At 49.9% G+C, this 14,433-nt stretch overlaps 1 protein-coding gene across 6 annotated transcripts in view; it reads right to left on the bottom strand.

The window, feature by feature from the left end:
- Positions 1-14,433, bottom strand: part of ERMARD (ER membrane associated RNA degradation) — a 36,284-nt gene that overhangs the window by 7,904 nt on the left and 13,947 nt on the right. For 4 of the 6 annotated variants that reach the window (XM_031673389.2, XM_031673385.2, XM_072966256.1 and 1 more), the window contains exons 1-11: positions 14,379-14,425; positions 12,227-12,395; positions 10,744-10,883; positions 9,663-9,764; positions 9,279-9,368; positions 7,354-7,451; positions 6,795-6,931; positions 5,924-6,038; positions 5,128-5,230; positions 2,162-2,191; positions 599-667 (exon numbers count right to left, since the gene is read on the bottom strand). In XM_031673389.2, coding sequence (XP_031529249.2) covers positions 599-667; positions 2,162-2,191; positions 5,128-5,230; positions 5,924-6,038; positions 6,795-6,931; positions 7,354-7,451; positions 9,279-9,368; positions 9,663-9,764; positions 10,744-10,883; positions 12,227-12,395; positions 14,379-14,384 — 1,059 coding nt within the window. In that variant the 5' untranslated portion in view covers positions 14,385-14,425. Of the gene's footprint in view, positions 1-598; positions 668-2,161; positions 2,192-5,127; positions 5,231-5,923; positions 6,039-6,794; positions 6,932-7,353; positions 7,452-9,278; positions 9,369-9,662; positions 9,765-10,743; positions 10,884-12,226; positions 12,396-14,378; positions 14,426-14,433 lie in introns of those variants that run through there. The other 2 variants (XM_072966255.1, XM_072966254.1) reach the window with 2 other exon arrangements.

Raw genomic sequence — 14,433 nt, 5'->3', positions numbered from 1 at the left:
CTGCTCAGGAGCGGGGGCCACAGCCACACCCCCCCCCAGCAGACACTGCTCAGGAGCGGGGGCCACAGCCACACCCCCCCCAACAGACACTGCTCAGGAGCGGCGGCCACAGCCACACCCCCCCCACAACAGACACTGCTCAGGAGCGGCGGCCACAGCCACACCCCCCCAGACACTGCTCAGGAGCGGGGGCCACAGCCACACCCCCCCAACAGACACTGCTCAGGAGCGGGGGCCACAGCCACACCACCCCCCCAGCAGACACTGCTCAGGAGTGGGGGCCACAGCCACACCCCCCCAACAGACACTGCTCAGGAGTGGGGGCCACAGCCACAGCCCCCCCAGACACTGCTCAGGAGCCGGGGCACAGGCAGGCCTCGGGAGAGGCCGGTAAGCCACTAGCCCAAAGCCCAGTGGCCGAGCTGGGTCTGAGCTCAGCAAACGCCAGCTGCACAGGCGGCCAAGTTCAGACATGGGAATGACTCAGAAGCACCTCTTGTGAGCACATCATAAGCCAAATTAATGCCGTTCCCAGAAGTGCTAACCCTGTCCTTATGTAAACACACAGACATTAGACTGGAAATGCCAAATACTTTACCATTGCGGGCTCTCCAAGGAAAAGAGGAAGTTGATTGATTTTACCATCATTCAAGTGTTTTGCCAATATCTAAAACATGAAAAATAAATAAGCTGATTAACTGCCACACCTACACACACACAAACTTTCAGTGTCAAAAGATACTGTACCTTGGGCTGTTTAAGTGTAAAACCAATTAATAAAGTAAGGACAGACTTAAAAACATAGCAACTACCTGTTCAGGAAAGCTTTTCTTAACCACCACAATGACTTTTACAAGATACTATGTGTGTGTGTGTGTGTGTGTGTGTGTACACAAGTGCGCATGTGTGTCTATGCATTTATGTGTGTACATTTATTTGTATACATGTATTTATGTGTTGATGTATATTTGTGTGTATACAGGTACGTGTATTTGTACCCTGTTTATATGTATTTATGTGCACATGCACGTATACACATCTTTATGCATGTTGATGTGTATACATGTGTGCACTGCATTTACATGTACCCGTGTTCACACGTGTCTGTGTATTGTTTGTGTATATTTGCATGCATGTGTGCATCCATGTGCACAGTGCTTGTGTTACATGTATACACATGTTCATGTGTGCTTGTATGCGTTGTATATGTTTGTGCATGTGTGGGTTGTGTGTATGTATGTGCGCACATGCCTGCATTTAAGTGAACATGTATTGCACACACATTTGCGTGCATTTGCATGTGTGCGTGTTTATATGCATGCACACATGTGTGCGCGTGTGTGTACCCAAGTACACGTCAGAGTAACCTCAGAAGTCACTTCTCAATTCACCATGGACTCTCGGGGATCTGACCCCCTAATCCAGTCCCATACACCTGGCTCCATACGGATGTGACCACACCAGCTACTTGAATCCTCACAGTATCAAGCACATACCCAAGTGACAGCAATTATTTGCCTGAGGAACAAGCTCTGAACGTTAGCAGGTACCACCCGCCCACTCAGGAGTCTAACGGTTACCCCAAAGGCAGAGTGATCTGAGTGCCCAGAGCTCTACACAGAGCCCTGCTCTGCTTCCCCCAGGCTAGCTCTGAGGTGTCACACTTCAGAGTACATGGAATTCCAGCCAGGATCACGCACACAGAAGCCTCTACATTCTACAAGTGATAAGAGATACTTTCAATGGTAATCTGTACTATGCCAGATTTCCATCTTCAGAATCACAGCTGCAAGTCACAGATTAAATGCATCAGTGCACACGGCAGACCCGTAACAGTAGTTGATGTAAATTTCATGTGCAAGGAAATGTTAACCGTAACTAAAATGTAAGCCTCTGAATAACTGTAGCATGCAATGTTACATCTCTTGGCATTTCCCATAGCTTTTAGAAAGTAGGTTAGTTAAGACTGGGCCTCAGTTAGCCTGAAAACTGTATTTAAATCTATAATCAGCTTTTTTTAGATTTATTTTTTCTCATTTGACTACTGGCATTTTCCTGTAAGCGTAAGATTTATGGCTGATCTTTAATTTTATACTTTGATTTTTATTTTAAAATAATACAGTGTTCTGTTTGGTTCAAGATACCTTGTACGTTTACTTACTTCATCAAAGGTAGTATACAGAGCTGTTGACTTCAGGAAAAGAAAGAAAAGACATAATTAAAACAACGTACAAGTCGTGTAACACTATTCAAAGCAGGAAAAGGGCAGTACAGGGCCCCAGACGTGAAAGCCTCTCCTGCAAGGAAACCTTTCTCCAGCGACGCCTGGGGAAGGATGCCACTGACAACAGAAGTAGCATGAAAGACATGGCAACACTGGCCGTGGCGTGCAGCCGCGCTGCGACCCTGCCCTCACAGGCGCCTGAGCAGAACCCGCTAACATTTATGGCCCCACGAACCACTGCTCACACAACAGGTGCTTCTACTGACGGCGGGATCTGTGTGCAGCGAGTGCAGCTAAGTGTTTCCTCCAACCAGCAGCCTGTGTGTGTCACGCCTCCCAGGGAAATGCGTGCAGAGCTTACAGACGGGGCCCCTGCAGGTGAGCACCGCGCACCCCACACGCCCAGGCTCCTCTGCGAAACCGCAGGTGAGGAAGGCTCGGCCAGCGGGCTGCTGGGGGGCTCAGCCAGATTTCACACACAGCGCGCTGAAGTCACTCAGGGTTTCATGGAAGCCAAGCACTGGAGAAACTTGTCGTCCTTATGAGTGCTTATTAACGCAGTTTCATGTGAACACTATCAAATACTCTCCAACATTTACTCCTGGGTATGCGGCGCTAAAGCCTGAACCTCCACGGGGCAGGGAGCCGCTCAGCAGTGGTGCCGGGCACAGCTGCATGGGGCCCTGGCTTCCATCCCTAGCGCCTCCATTAAAACAAACAAACCAGTAAGTAAATAAAAACGAAGCTTTTACCTTTGGCCCCCAAGCCAGTACTGCTGACCCTAAAATATTTCCTGAGCTCTATTCTGAATATCCAATTGCCTCCTAAATACCCCCACCACCTCCTCAGAGAAGCTGAATGTTCTCATCTCCATAAACTATGAGAATTAACTTCTACCTTGTTCTGTGGAATTGGTGCAAACATCTGCTCTCTCACCCCTAATCACAGGCTTCTTAAAAGTCATGAAGTCTTAGGCATCTTCACAAGCCCCTTGGCCTTGAACAGATCCTTGACCGAAATAAGCGCTCAGTAAACAATCACAGCATTTGCGCATTTTATAGTCTTACAAAGTATTTTCATTTATGTACTGCCTTATAAGTAAGTTGATGCTATGGTTACTCTGGATAAAAGCTTCAGCTAAAAAGTAGAGATTCTTTGATAGATGACCTTCTCTGTAGGAACAGTCACACTACTTCCTTGCGCCGTCAGACGGCAGTGCACAGCCAAGTTCGTGACAGCATGGGGCCCTGCAGTGACTGGCCACGCTACCACCTGGTCAATCCTGAGTACTCGAGCGAACCTCGTGGCAACTGGGGCTCCAGCCCTTCCCGCTGGAGGATCAGCGCCTCACTCACCAGCCTGGACGGCACAGCCACATGGAGGGCCCCGGAGTGGACGCCAGGGACACGGACACGGGTGCCCCACCAGAGCCCACACCAGAGACCTTGACAAAAAATGCACGTGAGGCAAAGCAGAACCACCTGAGAAAGACAGGACGGAAACAGATGCGGGGAAGAGCAGCCGTTAGGCCTGAGGAGACCAGCCCTGGGAGGTCACTGCTGTGGCCGGCATGGTCGGCACGGGACTGCAGGCAACGCGTGAGGAAAGACACGCGTGTTAAGGAACTGGTGAGGGGCCTGAATTACCCTGGAGGAAACAGAGGGAAAACAATCTGGCAAGGGCCGGCCCAGACTCTGAGACCCCGACAGCTGTGCAGAAGCGTGAGCCCTGCTGGCAGGCGCTGAGGGCCACTGAAGGCGTTTAACGTGAGACCACAGAAGACACGGAATCGTTAAGAGTTTAGAAAATGCCAGGCAGCCGTGCGTGAATGGACGAGAAGGTGGAGAGTCAGGAGGCCTGGCTGGGAGGTGGCTCGTCAGGTGCGGCCTCGCGCTGAGGGGAGGCCCGCACGGCAAACTGGGAGCCGCCTGCAGGGCGGGTGCACGCGGAGGACGAGCTACAGGCAAAGCTTAAGACGGTGCGAACGCCTGGTGCGGAGCGACCAAGGGGATGAGGATGATAAGGAAATCACAGAACAAGCTTGTGGGGAAGAATAGGCTTTTTTAAAACAAAGTCAAGTATGAGACGCGGGGGAAAACGCACACAAAGATCCTCATCAACAGGCACAACCCTAACCTGGGAGACCGAGGGCCAGCGGGCCAGCGGCAACGCCTCGGACACACCGAACTTAACGCTACAGGCCGCCCTCTCAGCACCACTCTGGCTGCATCAACAACTTCTGCTACGTCGTGCTTTTGTTTTCACCAGGTTCAAAGTGCTTTCTATGCGGTGCTGCTCCCACAGGGGTGCCAGCTGAAGGCACGGGATACGTGGGGTCTCCCAAGGAGCTAACGCAGAGGACAGGACTGGGACGACCACTGAGGACCGCGGACGTGGAGGGGCAGGAAGAGGGAGGCGCGCCAGCGAAAGGGAGGAGACCCCCCCGGCTGGGAGACGCTGCTGCCGGCCCAGAGCGCGTCCCCCTCTGCCTGCTGGGCCCCCCACTGTGAACGAGGCAGAGCCACCCGGAGACTCCGTGGGCCTCCCTGGAAGTTTGGGCCAAAGGAAGCGGTGTCCTCAGAGAGGGACGCGCCCTTAGACCGCGGCCCACCTCATGGGTGACGATGTAGCCTGTAACACGAAAGTGTCAGCTACTTGTTTAAACTGGTGCCATAATTCAACTACTTGGAAATGTGACAGGACTCTCAAAAACAATCACAAATAAGTATATTGAAAACCACATAACAGAAAACCACAAAAAATGACAGCCAAGCCTTCTGAAGAAAGTTCTCAGCTAAAAAATTCACTTAATGATGAACAAAAGTGTGGTATTAAAAACTCCAACTAGGCACAGTAAGCAGTCAGCACACCAGCAACCGGCCCAGCCTCCAGTGCCCGCGCACCTCGGCGGTCCGCAGTCTTCCCGGGCATGCGTTAACTGCAGCAAAGACCTTCCTAAGTCCCGCCTCCAGCTGCGTCAGCAACAGGATGGCACAGTCGGCAAACCTGTGAATTGAAGGAAATAAGCAGGACCCCACGTTTTGAATGTAAACATCGGCCCTGACACTACAGTGTGGCTGCTGTGCCCCGGGTGCTACCAGGGGTGTCTGAGCCAGAGGGGTGACATTACTCACTAACATGGGAAACAAACACAGAACAGTCTAATAAGACTGGCGACTGTGAACTGTTTCCCAGGGTTTTAATGTTACATGTAGCTGCAGGAGAATAAAATGTCATCAAAGATCTGCCAAAGTGTTTCACTGCTTCTACAAAACACTCGGATACCAGGATGTCACTGGGTTCTCAAGGTATGCAAACATACGTGTCAGGACAACGCAGCCTGAAGGGACGTCAAGGCCACCGACCTCCTGACGTCCATCTTTGTAGGCTCTGCTTCGAGGGGACAGAGGGACAGACTACCTCCTCTCTGTTCCATGATTCTCTACCACTGGACACGCTTCAGCCACAGTCAGAACTCAAAACTATATTAAAAAGTTGATTCTAAAAAAGTAATTATTAACTGTACGAAAGGATGTTGCATAGCGTTTAAAACAGTCGTAAGATAACTTTTAGTTAATTACACACTTCACCACGCTTGGGCCTGCTCTTGGGAACGCCTGCCCCTAGTGCTTCTGAGCAGCAGCCAGGCAGGGAGCAGTCTGGCCCCCGAGCCACCACCAGTAACACCTCCTTCAGTACCTGTGAGACTTGAACTTGACGAGAACAGCCTCCCAACACGGCACCATGGGTTTCAGTACGAAGGCGGACTTCCTCATCACTTCTTCTAGGACAGCGAGCACCTCGTGAGTGACATCTGTAAAAGAGCAAAGGTTTTCAGCACAATCACACTGACCGACCGAAGACAAGATGTGAGCACACCGAGGGGGACGCCCCGAGCAGACCTCCTCGAGGAGGGGAGCCACAGGCCCAGAGCCGGGCATACCAGCCACAGGTGAGGCCACCTGAACTAGGGCCGGGGCTGCAGGTGACCACAGTGCCCTGGGCATGGGCAGGTGCATCTCTAGTGACTTAGGCGGCACCAGGTTGGAGCAGAGGAGGTGAGGATCAAGCAGTTGATCACACTGACCGAGAAAACAAAACATGTCTTCAGAAGACACAGGAACCAAGAGTGAACCTATGGCAATGTGGACTTCAGGGGACTGTGCCGTGTCCAGGTAGGTTCTCCCTTGGCTAAAACGTGTGCCCTCTGGTGGGCCCTTCAGCTCAGTGACTCGGAGCACAAAGGCATAGGGCTAAGGGAGGAGGGACTACATGTGATCACTGGCCCTACGCCGTCTGCATGTCGAAACACCGGTAGGGTAAACTGGCTCATTGCTCACGCCGATTCCCACAGCCATGACCCTCTGACGCCCCACATGGGTCTCGGCACAGTGGTAGGAGGTAAGGATTTATGTGGCAAAATTTAAGAGGTTCTTCATGAAACCTTCACAGGCGTCTTGCCCCTGAAATAACTACTCTCCCTACAGAGTTCAAGTCTAAATGCTACTTAATGACTTTATAAGTATCTTTACGAAGACACACTCGGGAGAATGTGCAATGTGGTACTTGCCAGGGAAAACGATCAGATCCTCCAAGTTTGTAAGAGTCACGAAGGGGCGGTGGGCTAGTGTGCGCCCGGTCTGCCGAAGGTGCCCCTGCAGGAGCTGACCCAGCCCCGCTGTCAGCAGCACCATCATCGCACAGTATCTGGTGGAAAATACCAGAGAACTGTTAGAAACAGGAACTCAGCACACATGTAAAAAGCTCTACTTTCAAAAAAAAAAGTTTAAAAGAAAGCAAAATAGCATTAAATCGCAGAAAACTCCTTGGTGGCAGGGGTGGCCCTGAGGAACAGTCACGGGGAACCACAGCTCCATCTGGGAGCTGGCACCCAGCCTCCCGCCCACAGGCCGTGCGCGGGGCAGCCTCCGGCCTGCTCTCACCTCAGACCGCCCTGGGGTGTCGGTCAGCAAAATCATGACCCCGCCACCACGCTAGCTACTCTGCTGCTGACAGTCACTTTTATCTTCAAAAGCCTGTCCTCAAACTCCCCTTTCTCTCGAAACACATCTTTCCCGGATGTGAAATTCAAGACAAAACAAACTTAAGGGTATCGTGGAAGACCTTACTTTGGGGGGAGCTCCTGGGGGGCTGCGAAGCCGTGCCACAAGACGTTGCGGAGGTTCAGCCCACGGGGAGAGCCAACGAAGACTTTCAGCACGTCCATCTGCCCGGCAGGAGAGCACATGCTTAGTTACCGAACAAACCGAGACAGCCCTGGGCTGGCGGCAGCTTCCTTCTTGGCACTGACGGAACCAACGGCTTGTCTGGTCCACGGTAACGGCAACAGCCCAAGCCCTGCTGAGTGGCCAGCCCGGGTCGGACACATCTCGCATGTGTTACTCATTCACCCTCAGAACCACCTAAGGGGAGGATACTGTTACTCCTGCGCTGCACATGAGAAAGACACGAGCTGCCCAGGGGCCGAGACCTCCCCAGACTCCGCATCAAACACGCCCAATGTCCACATAAAGCAGAGCAGGAAACGGCACCAGAAACGCAGTGGGCTGCACGTGCCTGTGTGTGCACCGCCGACGGCAGTGAGGAGGAGGCCGGCCACCAGGCTCTAGCCGCACCACCTGGCTGTGCGACTTGAAGCTCATGGTTCACCTGCCCTGTGCCTCCGTCTACAAAGCGAAGCTGCCCAGGATAAGGATCCTGCCTATCGAGCTGCACCCACCACACAGTCCACAGGCTCCCTTGGGGGTGGACACCACACTTCAGAGGAGACTCAACAGTGGAAGCTGTTCAGAGCCTGAAAGGGCTCAAGGCCACAACACATAAAAGAACAGTGGGGCCTACGGCAGGGTCGGGGCAGGACCGAGAGCGGCCTTCCTCCCGTTGCCAGACTTGCTGAGGAGGCAGGTACACTCTGGGTTTCCCGCAAAGGGCAGGACAAGGCCAGAGGGTGGAGGTTCTAAAGGGTTTCCACTCAGTATCAGAACGCCTACCAGCCTGTCCTCAGGGCAGCACCAGGAAGTCGTGGCTCTCACAGCAATTTTAAATACTTTAATATGAACTTAATAAATATTAATAACTATAGTAATGTGAATAATGCATTATTACTTGTTTTAATTTAAGATTAATTTTTGATTAATTGTTCATGCCACCCAGGCAGTCAGAAATATCCGTGCCAATGAACCAGTGAAACTATCCAGGAGGTGAAAGCGGCTGCAGGTGGGCAGGAGGCTCGGTGAGCAGGAAGCACAGAGCAGAACAGGGGGGTCCGCCCAGCCCGCAGCTGGTCCTCCACTCTCCACTGGAGACAGCAGTCCGCAAGCTGACAAGGGGAAGGGACCGCCACGGAGAGGGAAGGCTTCACTGGAAACAGATTTCTTATCCACAAATAATGGGTCCCGCTGGTGCATCCTCCTGGCTCGGCAGGCCCAGCCTTCCGCATGACACGACCCTGGTTCTCCTTTCCACCTGATCCTGCCTCATTCAGTTGTTAACGGTTATTCATTAGGTTTAAACAATCTCGATCTTGTGACCTTCAGAAGATTTTAAAAAGTACAGAGCTCTGCATGTTTTTCAACTGGCATCTCAATTTTTTTCACCATCAGTTTGAACAGCTGCAAAAGGCATCACTTCTCACATGATAAAAACGCTGATTATTTATGATAAAGCTGTGACGTCACTCTTTAAAGGGTGAAGTCTTTACTCTAGAGTAAGTTGTATTGTAATTAGCAATATGTAATTAGTGAGGCTAGCAGACTTCCAGCCGTGCGTGCGACTGGCCCTCCAGAGGCTACTACGTCAGAGGTTCCCACCAGAGGGGATGACGCCACACTGACACGCAGGATGAGAGCTGCGTCTCTGGCTGGAGGAGCGGCGGTTTTGTCTGGAAAGGGGAGGTGGGAGAGGAAGATCTGCCTTAATTGCTGACGTAATTATTGTTTTCCTAACGCAGCATCCACTTCTGAGACCAAAAGTAGAGCAGATGCGCCTGTTCTGTGCTGCACCTGCTCAGCTGTCTTTAGGTGAACGAGCTTACCACAGGCGGCCCGAAGACTCGGGCCAGCTCCTCAGACGCAAGCAGGTCTCTCAGAAGAAAGGGGCACTCCTTCCCGATCAGTAAAAATACCTGCAGTTCAAACAAAAGTTGTGCAACAATTGCATGACGGTGGGCCCAGTGATGCTAAGGAAAACAGCACCCATAAAGCAGCGTTTGTACACATGAGGGGAGGGAAGCACCAAAGACACTGGTGTTTTGATTTCATAATCATTCAAAGAGAAAAACATGAAAAGTCTGTGCTAAGTGATTGTATTTTATAGAAAAATAATAATTAAGATAAGGAAATCGGAGTGCAACTGTAAAGAACGCAACGTTCATTTGGACACCTGACTGGACCAGCAAGGAGCGCGCTCTCACACTCACATCACCCAGGGCTCGTTCCAGACATGACGTTAGTTTCATCAAGCTCAGAGACACAGCAGGAGACTCAAGACTTTCCAGGGTGTCCATTATTTCAGGAAATAACTGTTTTGAGTAAGACATATGTTAGAATTTGTGTTCCATAAGTATTATTTCTCAAAGTCACAATACTACTAATGAAATTCAAACCAAATTTTTTGCAAGAATATAACAAAATGTAAGAAAACAAGGAAAATGTTTCACTATCTAAGGAGTTTTTTGGAAGTTCTTCCTTCCTTTCTTTTTTTTTTAATGGCACTACTGGGGATCGAACCCAGGACCTCATGCATGCTAAGCACGTGCTCTACCACCGAGCTAAACCCACCCTCCAAAAGTTCTCTCCTCCTTTGAATGTCTATTAAAAGCAATAAGTCTGGCATAGTTGTAGACTGAAAGGTCAAGTATTTTGACTTACATCTATTTTCCCATTCGGGTTAGTTCTTGGATAAACATCAGGTAGGTCACCCTGCCACCTAAAAGAGCTACACACAGGGAGAAGGGAAGGTCCCACCACCCTGCATTAGGAAATCCCAAGTAACTCAGTTTGACTGTTTACAGCTACTGCTCGACTGTAAGCATCCAATGTGCCAAATGAAATGGTTCATTTGAACCACCCATCAAATCAACCGAAAGTAGGCTGGGACCCTAGGCTGCCCCCCACTTCCACCTCCCTCAGCAAACCCAAGAATCCTCGCCTCCTGGCTCCAGGTCCCCTGTCTCAGGAACAACTTACTATCCATCTGCAGGGTCTTTCTCTTCTTTCCGGAGCCATCCATGTTCCTCTGTCCCAGGACCAGCACCCATGCACCAACTACCTCCCGAAGCCCCAATCCTGACACTGCCTCAAACTTCCTTTGCTCAAAGGAAGTCTCTCAGCTCAGGCTTTGCGGACTCTGCACAGCAGCCCCACCCTTCCTCGCAACACTCAAGCCTCCTCCCAGTTGAGGGCCTGCAGGGTGGAAGACACCCCTTTGAAATCAGTATTAGGGCCTCTACATGGAATCTGCAAAGTCTTTTATTTCTAAAGGTTGTTCAAAAGCCAAACCTCCGGAACCCCCGTCCACTGGAACCATGGTGCGTATCGAACTTCAAACTGCGCCTTGCTCAGAGACAGGAAGTGCAAGTGGACAGCCTCACACACGGGGCCCAGCAGCTGCACGCTGCCCCCGAGATCCAGACCCCGGGCTTCAAGGATAAGAAAACAAGTGTTAGCGCCACAGCTCCCTATCCAGCGAGGAAAATGCCTACATCATCAAAGAAAAAGTGCTTTAATCATGAAACCTCCACAAAATTGACAACCAGTTTATAACTGAACTTACAATACAGATGTTCAGAGGTTGTTGGAAATAAGTTACACAGTGTTTATCTGATTATAAAAGAAAAACATACTATCAATAGAGTTTGGAAAATACAGAAGAGTTCCAATAAGAGAAAACGTACTTTTTCAATTTCTTTATATGTACAATTTGTACAAAATCAGGTTCATACCATATATATAATCCTGTAACCTGATTTTTTTTAATGTAACACTATTCGACTGAGATTTCCAATGACATTAACTATCTTGAGACACATTTCTAATATGAATTTTTTTTGGTCTTGTTTTTTTTTGGTAAGTTTGGCTGAAACTTCACATGGTTCAGACCAAAACTATAAAACAGTGCAAGTCTCCCTCCTGCGTACCGTTCTCCTTCCTGAAGCAGCTGTTACAAATTCCTTGGCTGGATTTAGAAATATTTATAGACACACAAACAAATAACAGAGACATGTGCTCCTTCTGTTCTTTCACTCAGCCACATAGCTCAGAGAGATTTCTGGATCAGAAAGATGGGCCTCCTCACTCTTTTTCACCAATGCATAATATTCCATTGCATGCCTCTTTTTTTTTTTTCCCTCTCCCCTCATAATTTACTTAACTTCTACTGCTCAACAGTTGGCTAGTTCCAGTGTTTCTTCTTTTATTTTTTTTCTATTACAAAGCACTGCAAGGAGCAGCTGTGTACAGACACCTGTCCACACCCGAGAGTGTGCCTGTCCCGTATGCTCTGGGGCAGAATTACAGAGCCAGAGCACCTTCGCTTGTAAGTTATATAACCATTATTTAATCTCCCAACCCACATCCCTGCTTCAAACAACGTACAAGAATGCCTGGAAGACACTTAAAATAACTGCACATATCACTGGTCATTTCATACCTCAATTCACATGATATGCTTTCTTTCCTTTCCCAGCTGGACTACTGGCCTTGAGCTGAGAGCTCCGTCGTCCACAACCCTCAGCCCCTTGCTACCCCCCGCTACCCACTTTCTCCTGCGTGGCTGTCGGGCCGAGCTTCCCTTTAACTCTTCTCTGCCTCTGTGGCCTCATTCCCTCCCTTTTCACACCGATTCCTTTTCTCTTTCGAGTGAGGCTTGTATTATAACATCTTCTAACCCAAAAAGCAACGGTCAGAAAGGGAAATTTTACAGGCCACAGCATTTTCAATGGAACAGCACTGACGGATGTTTGGCAGCAGAGAAGGCACAAACCTGATTCTGTGTAAGTTAGACAGTCTGTGATGGTCTTCCAGCACACCTCACCATCCTGAGTTACAATACTGCTGATGTCGCGATTTTCCTGGACTTCAAACCCAAGTTTACAGATCATATCATGCACCGGGGGAGAAAGACATGTGGTAACAGGATCTTCTATTAATATCTGAAATACAGAACATAAAGCACAGTTTAACAGGAAGCAAAAAACAGACGAATATTAACTATATATGTAAGTCACAAGAAATCCTATTCTATCTCAAGTACAGAATATACTTAGGTATTAGCTGCTGTTAACACACTCTCCAGAGGCCATGCGAACCATATGATTAGAACGTTGTGATTAAATATTAACTAAAGATTGTTTACATAAATATTTTCAAGTAAATTTTTAAAGACTTAAAATTATTTTATAAATCATAATATTTATTAAGAGTTTACAGACACTCAGTACACTTTATGGAGAGCGCATTATTCCTTTCAGCATTCCTTTCCCATCACAAAGTTATCTAAGTAAGCATTTTTTTAATGGGGAGTGGGAAAATAGAAAATCAAGCATAATGAATTAAAACAGAAGAAAAAAGCAAAACTCCAACCCCAAGTATGGTGTAAAAATCAGCAAACCACACTGCTTTTCCATGAAGGAGTAAATAAAACCAAATTCCCGTAATTTCCCCCACATAACACTATAAACCTGCCAAGAAATCACACTCCGGGTCTAAAACTGAGCTGTAGTCCTGGAGCTACAGGTGATAGGCAGAAATGATATTTTTGCACAAAAGCCCATCTACCCCACTACTAAAGCGGGCCCTGGATATGACAACTGAAGTTGTAAGAAAGATCTCTCGTGATTGTTGACGCTGGATCAACCAAACAGTAAGATCCTGGAACAGAGAGACCAGGTCCTACACAGTGTTATAATCCTGGCACACACTAAATGAAAAATGAGAGTTAAATAAAAGAGGGGCTCCGCCTATCCTGCGTTGAAATACACTCCTCCTGTTAAGTCTCCAAGATTGTCAGGTTTGGGGAATGACTATGTCCCACTCTCTACCAACAGACATACCACTCTAGAAGTTGGCTTCTAGGTTAACCTTTAAGCCGATACTCTCCTGGACAAGAAAAGGCCCTGCTGTTAATTAAGAAATAAAATCTAACCTCAAATCAACAAATATTAGGTGCTGCAATGCTTTGCCACCCACGGCAGTTAAACACATTGTCCTGCGTGTCACTTAGGAACCGGCAAGTGTGCGCGTCGGCCCCCTCCCGCCACTTCTGGTCCCTCAGGGTCCAGCCCAGAGCAGCGCGGTGCTAGCGCGGTGCTGCCACGGCCTGGCTTGAGCGCTAGAAAGACCTGAATTTGAATCCTTCCTCAGACTTTCTCCCCCTCGCCTTGAAGAAATTACTTAACATGGCTGAGGCCTTTAACTGCAACGCAGTGCCAAATATTACCACCTCCTAGCTTACAGTAGAGATATACTTGAAAAGCAGCTCGCACAGAGTACTCAAAAAGCAGCGGCTAGTGCTAAAACTGGTGACAGACGTTTGAAGGTTAATCCCCTGAGAGGAAAGTGAGTAAAACCCTGATTGTGAGGCGACCCCATAGAATCCCCTCTACACAGCCACCTAGTGACACCTTTGCGATTTAGTGTTTTTTTTTTAATCAAAATGGCCTTAAAATGTTCAATGTAATTTCAACGTGCAAGTGTGAACCCGGGGAGACTGCTACTCCGCAGTCCTTCCCACACGGCTTCGCGCGCCCCACATAACGCGTCCTCGGGGGCCAGGGCGACAGTCGGCATCACGCTGCAAGCAGCGGCGCGTTGCCTGCACGCCCCTGGCCCTGGGCGCCCAGCTCCGGACGCCGTGGCTGCCGCACCGCAGGCCGCGAGCCCCCTCGGCGCGAACAGGGCTCCACATCTGCTCCCTCCCCGGGCCGGCGCGGGTCGGGCTGCGCCGGGTGGCGCGAGGGCGGGGTGGGAAGGGTCCTGGCAGGGGCCCAGCCAGGGGCGGGCACGGCCGACAGTCTTGGTGGCGGCACAGGGGGCAGACGCCTCGCAGCCCGGGCACCCGCTGGGGCCGGGACGGTGTTTCCGCGCGCCCCACCCACAGAAGCGCGCCCCGGGACACCGGCTCCCCGCGACTCTACCTCCATGACTTCCGGCTCCAGCCCGCGGCGCCCAGGGATGACGTACGCCACGCCC

Source organism: Vicugna pacos, chromosome 8, assembly GCF_048564905.1.
Source record: "Vicugna pacos chromosome 8, VicPac4, whole genome shotgun sequence".
NCBI classification, from domain to species: Eukaryota; Metazoa; Chordata; class Mammalia; order Artiodactyla; family Camelidae; genus Vicugna; species Vicugna pacos.
Note: the sequence above shows the minus strand (reverse complement) of the source record. Positions and strands in the feature narration are given on the sequence as shown.